General features: G+C 42.4%; 1 protein-coding gene across 3 annotated transcripts; it reads left to right on the top strand.

Moving 5' to 3' along the window:
- Nucleotides 1–354: 354 nt before the first annotated feature.
- On the top strand, nt 355–5,931 carry EXO5 (exonuclease 5). 3 transcript variants are annotated; one of them, XM_012646687.1, is made up of 4 exons: nt 364–465; nt 1,014–1,181; nt 1,290–1,347; nt 4,413–5,931. In XM_012646687.1, exon 4 carries the CDS (start codon nt 4,443–4,445, stop codon nt 5,562–5,564), a length of 1,122 nt encoding a protein of 373 aa, XP_012502141.1. In that variant the 5' UTR covers nt 364–465; nt 1,014–1,181; nt 1,290–1,347; nt 4,413–4,442; the 3' UTR covers nt 5,565–5,931. The 3 variants fall into 3 exon arrangements, with proteins under 3 accessions (XP_012502138.1, XP_012502141.1, XP_012502139.1); XM_012646684.1 differs by lacking the exon at nt 1,014–1,181 and having other exon boundaries at nt 355–496; nt 4,413–5,621; XM_012646685.1 differs by having other exon boundaries at nt 397–496; nt 1,014–1,347.
- The last annotated feature ends 379 nt before the right edge of the window (nt 5,932–6,310 follow it).

Here is a 6,310-nt window from a genome sequence, read left to right as displayed (position 1 = left end):
CCGAGGGTGGCAAAGGACGCAGCAATTAACGCGCAGAGACCAGGTGCACCGGGGCAAACGACATGGCCATACTTTCTAGGAGTGGCCCGGCAGTAGCCAGAGAGGGACTTTATACGTCAGGAGATAGCGTAGCTCCGCCCGGAATTAAACAACGTGCAGGCAGCGGCAAACAACGTGCGATTAGCGAGTTCCCAGCAGTTGCCCTTATGTTTGTAGCACCCTCTTCCGCCCCGCAGTGAGATGGATTTCCCCGGGAGCCACGGCCTCGCGAGGACAGGCGGAGCCGCTGAGGCCTCTGGGAAGGGGCGGTCCTTGGGCAGCCGCTGGGTGTTGTGGGAGAGGGTTCTGGGCAACTTTTTACAGCGGGCGGACTGATGGTGGGCTGTAGCAGCGCGCTCTGCCCAGCCTCCTCGAACTCGCCGGCGGAAGCGTCTAGGAACAGCTCCGAGGCCGCGGCAAAACCAGGTGGAGACTGGAGTTCGGAGGAGTATCTGAGGTTAGGGGAAAGCCAGCGAATGGGTTGGCGGGCTGCGCACAGTCTCCGCGTCCCCCTCCCCGGGTGGGAGCGGCTCCTGCAAACCGGTTCGTTTAGTCTCCCCTTGCAGGCCAGGTTCCCATTCTGGACCTTCGCTCTTGGAAGACCCTATGGTCCGCTAGGACCCCTTCCCGAGGCCAGCGAGCCTATGTTCTCATTCCTGGCTCCTCCAGGACATTATAGGAAGCGCTCAGTAGGGCATGCATGGCACTCCAGGGAGAAAGTGATTTGGGACCAGAGGGAAGGTCCCCGCTGAATGCAGATGCCCCTGGAGTCCACAAGTGCAGCCCGCACCAAACAAGTCAGGATGTTGAGGGTGAAGGCCTGGCCAATTCTGCAGGCAGCAGGACCACAAAGAGGTAGAGCCTCTGACCTGCGGTTTCCTGCCCGAGCATCTGGGCTGAAGATGGAGCTGGAAAAGGGAACCAATCTCAGAGCTCCTGGGGACCTTGGCTATGTTTTACCCTTTTACTTACAGGGAACAGGGATTGGATCAAATAACTGCATCCAGAGTATGGGGAAAACGAAGAAATCATGGAGAGTTTGCCCCAGGAGAGAGGCAGGTGTTAGGATTTGAGGTGGGCAATAATCTGTGAAGTGGATGGATCAGAGAGGAGAAAACACCACAACGTAAGGGAACGGTCAGGTGAGAAAGGACCAAAAGCCCCGAATCTACCATAGTAAAGACCCAAGTTGCTAATCTATGTTCTCTGATGCAGACTTGGTTTTTCAGAGCTTCTTTCTTTGCCCCTAGCCTTGTCATTACAGCATTCTGGCCTTCCCTGTGAGGAGGAAAATCAACTAAGGCCCAGGTGAGTAGGAGTTTCGTCTCTTCTAAAGTTTAATCTCATTTGTCTGAGGAAATAGATACACTCTCTCATCTCTTTCTTGGGAAAGAGAAGGAGTTCCACATTTATTGAGTGCTAATATGTGTATTATGTTTATCACTCAATGTTTGGTAGCTGAGTAGGGTTAGAAGGAGTACCCTCATTTTAAAGATACGTCAGTAGCTTAAGGAAAACTAAAACCTTTTCCAAGTTTACTCAAAAGGCAAGTAGTGTACTATTAAATACTACTGAACTGCTCAGGATCAGGTTCAGAATACAGATCTGTAGGACCCCCAGACTCTTTTGACACTATGCTGGTGCTTCCCAAACATCTCATTCACTTATCACCTAACAATTTTTGCCATATCTATGTACTGCCTATGTTATTATTCTCATATTTTTTCTTTTTTACTTACATTTTTAAAAGAATCAGACTTGTCCTAAGAAATATCTATGAAATTAGACATTTCATGAATGTTCCAATAGTTTTATAGTTAATCTAAGGTGTATCTAATAATGTTGGTCCATGTACCATGTACAATCCTCTCATGTGTCAAAGAGATACAAACTACACTTTCGGATACAATTCACTACATTTATATATTTATACTCTCTCCTGGATTTTTTTTTTGCATGGGAAAGTCCCAGCCACACATCTAAGTGAATTGTCCATCCTTAGTGTATTTTTTCTTCTTTTAGGTGAATAATTCCATAGAAGATGCCCCCCTTTGAGTCTTTTCCACAAGACATTTCACTTACCTGTTTAGGACTGCCCTGTTCTCAATGTTGTATGTAAAACAGGTGGAAAGTCTGTACCTTTGAGGAACTTACTCTCTGTTTCGGCAGTTAATGCATACACATGAAATAGTCTGAATCAGTGCTGTTCAGTAGAACTTTCTGTGGTCAGAGAAATGTTCTATATCTGTGTCTTATACTGTACCCACTAGCCACATGTAGCTACTGAACATTTAAAATGTGGCCAGTGCAACTAAGAGAATGAATTTTAAATTTTATTTTATTTTAATTAATTTAAATTTAAGTAGTCACATATGGCTGGTGGCTACCATATTGGACAGCCAGGTCCAGATATTTGCAATAAAATAATTTTCAAGGTTAATTCATTTGGACTTAGTGCCCCTCTTCCCCCTCACAAAAACCCCAGAGGGCACACTTTGGTAGAGGCTAAACGTTCTCTGAAACTTTCAGGGACTTTATAGTTCAAATAAAGTTACTAATTTTGAAATTATTATCATTTAAAGCATATTTACAGTTTAAACTTGTGCAAATGTGCAGCTTCTGTGTGTCAATTAATTTTTCCTATGAGAATGTTTAAAGTTATGTATTTTATTACTTTTAAAGTATCCTATATAGCAATAACTGCATAAGATACTATATAAGCAAAAGTCTTAGCATTGTATTTCTTTTGTTCATTGCAAATAACTTTTCTTCTGGCAATCTGTGTTTTCTTTTATGAGTGACATTTAGACTATTTAAAAATTAGTTAAGCACAGCCATAACATTGAAGACATTTTTCAGGGCATCACTTCTTAAGCTTTGACGTGGGAGTTGGTGCATTCACCTTATTCACTGCTTATTAGAATAGCAAGACAGAGACACTTAGTTCATAGTTACCTCTATCAGCTTAAATTCTGTGTCAAATTATTTATTTTTCTGGCACCCAATGTCAAATACTAATTGACTGGGCATACCTTGTTTTGTTTTCTGTCTATGCAAAGTTAGATATGTGAGGCTTGGAGGAAGGCTTAAAAAGAATATCTTCACAAGATAATTTTCTTAAGGTTAAAAATACTTGAGAGACAAAACAATCAAATAGGCTGGGTGTGGTGGCTCACGCCTGTAATCCTAGTACTCTGGGAGGCTGAGGTGGGAGGATCGCTTGAGCTCAGGAGTTCAAGACCAGCCTGAGCAAGGGTGAGACCCTGTCTCTACTAAAAATAGAAAGAAATTTGGCCGGGCAACTAAAAATATAAAAAATTAGCCAGGCATAGTGGTGCACGCCTGTAGCCCTAGCTACTTGGGAGGCTGAGGCAGGAGGATTGCTTGAGCCCAGGAGTTTGAGGTTGCTGTGAGCTAAGCTGATGTCACGGCACTCTACCAGGCAACAGAGCAAGACACTGTCTCAAAATAAATAAATAAATAAAACAATCAAACATAATGTGTGGTCTTTGTTTCCTGGTTTAAAGAAAAGCAGAGGAAAGGCAAGGTGGCGGTGGTTCATGCCTATAATCCTAGCACCCAAGGCAGGAAAATTGCTTGGGGCCAGGAGTTTGAGACCATCCTGAACAAGAGCGAGACCCTGTCTCTATAAAAGGTTCAAAAAAATTAGTTAGACATAGTGGCACGTGCCTGTAGTCCCAGCTATTTAGGAGGCTGAGGCAGGATGATCGTTTGAGCCCAGGAGTTTGAGGTCTCAGTGAGCTATGATCATGCCACTGCACTCTAGCCAGGGCGATAGAGCAATACCCCGTCTCAAAAAAATAAAAATTAAAAAATTTTTTTTAAAAGTCATCATAGGGCTGATTTTTCTCAAGGAACAGTCTATATTTGAGATTTACTTTTGTGGTTGAGGACTTTGTATCAAAGAAATTATAGAAGTGGCCTGTCATAAACTGTCAAACATTGCTCCTACATTTACAAAGATGTACAGTCACTTAAAATAATGAAATAACATTCTAAGTCAATAAAATTTTGAAGCAAAAAAGGCAAACCACAAATCTCCTTTTAAAGCTGAAGAAATTGAGGCCAAGGAAGGTGATTTAGTTAAAAATCACACACAATATGTTAGTGGCAGATCCAGGAATAAAACTATTTTTCCATTTAAAAAATTCTACCAGGCATACTACAAGGAGCCCTATTGTAAAGTGTACGTGTATTGCAACTCTGTGGCATTACTAATTGGTCATAAATAAATTGGCTTCTTTAAAGAATTTGAGTAATTTGTCATGATTTTTTTTAATCTCATTGGAATTTGAAAGTGCTTTTGAGAAGTTCTTTATTTGGACAGTGTGTTTCTTTAACATATTATGCAGGGCCCTCGTTGCCCAATCCAGAGCTGTGCCATGGCAGAGACTGGGGAAGAGGAGACAGTATCAGCAGAAGCCTCCGGCTTCTCAGACTTGAGTGACTCAGAGTTTTTGGAGTTTCTGGACCTGGAAGATGCCCAAGAGTCAAGTGCTTCACTTAGCAAGTCTGGCCCTTCTACTGAGCCCCCTGGGAAAGATGACAAGCCCATAAGCTTGGAAAACTGGAAAAGAGGATTGGATGTCTCATCACCTATGGAGAGATTCCACCTTAAATATTTATATGTTACTGACCTGTCTACTCAGAACTGGTGTGAACTACAAACTGCATATGGGAAGGAGCTTCCTGGTTTCTTGGCATCTGAGAAGGCAGCTATTTTGGACACTGGTGCCAGCATCCACCTAGCTAGAGAACTAGAACTTCATGATCTTGTGACTATCCCCATTACCACTAAAGAAGATGCTTGGGCAATTAAGTTTCTGAACGTACTATCAATGATACCTACCCTACAGTCAGGAGGGCGCATCAGAGAATTTCCAGTGTTTGGGGAAGTGGAGGGTGTGCTTCTTGTTGGAGTGATTGATGAGCTGCACTATACGGCAAAAGGGGAACTGGAACTGGCTGAACTCAAGACACGCAGGCACCCTGTACTCCCTCTAGAAGCTCAGAAAAAGAAAGATTGTTTTCAAGTCAGCCTATACAAATATATCTTTGATGCCATGGTACAAGGGAAAGTGACCCCTGCTAGCCTAATCCACCATACAAAATTGTGTCCAGAAAAGCCACTGGGGCCTTCAGTGCTGAGGCATGCCCAGAAGGGAGGCTTCTCTGTGAAGTCTTTGGGTGACCTCATGGAACTGGTCTTCTTGTCTCTAACACTGTCAGACCTCCCAGTTATTGATATCCTGAAGATTGAGTATATCCACCAAGAGACTGCCACTGTGCTAGGTACAGAGATTGTAGCCTTTGAAGAGAAAGAGGTGAGGAGCAAGGTGCAGCATTATATAGCCTATTGGATGGGACACCGAGAACCTCAAGGGGTCGATGTGGAGGAGGCTTGGAAGTGCCGGACATGCAGCTATGCAGACATTTGTGAGTGGAGGAAAGGTGGTGGAGTGCTCAGCTCCACACTGAAGCCCCAGGCCAAAAAACCCAAATGAATAGAAGGTATGCTTTCAGGAATGTTGATTGTTCCTGTTCCTGATATATTAATACCTAAGTAAAAGAGGACCAGTCTCTGAGCTTGGCTTTCATAGAGTATGTTCTTATTTTGGTTCTTTTTTTATTTCTACAACCTCTAACGACATTCATACCTAGGACCAAGGCTCAAGAATAAGAGAGAGATATACCATGGAGCTTTGTCATGGATTGCCAAGAAGATAGATGCTCATCATGGCTGGAACAAAGGTATTCTTCAGCAAACATTGCTTTCCTAAGAAAATTCTTTGGTTTCTGATGTCTTCCCTATTTTTTCTTAATCAAGGATTTCTACATTTTACATAATAAAATAAAATGAAATGCTGTCCATGGTAGTTGAACTGATGTTTTATCATAATCTCAATCCTTCAAGGATGACCACTATACATAGTTGTTTGTATGTTAGTCCCTGCCTTCAAATATATATATAAACATTTCTGAAGGAGAATTAGTAGAATGAGCAGACCAAGAATTTAAAATAAGCATAATAAATATTCTCAAAGAGATCAGGAAAGATGAAATAAAAACAGAAAGTCATAAAATGAAAATATTAGATATGGAAATTTTAATGCACGAAGTAACATGTATCATTCACAGACTACATCCTAGCAATACCACTCCTGAGTATATGCTAAGAGAAACTTACATGTGTACAACAGGAAATATGAACAAGAACATATTTTGTAGTGCTTTCACAATAGCAGAAGCC

This window comes from Propithecus coquereli, unplaced genomic scaffold (assembly GCF_000956105.1).
Source record: "Propithecus coquereli isolate 6110/MARCELLA unplaced genomic scaffold, Pcoq_1.0 Scaffold249, whole genome shotgun sequence".
Classification (NCBI taxonomy): Eukaryota; Metazoa; Chordata; class Mammalia; order Primates; family Indriidae; genus Propithecus; species Propithecus coquereli.
Note: the sequence above shows the minus strand (reverse complement) of the source record. Positions and strands in the feature narration are given on the sequence as shown.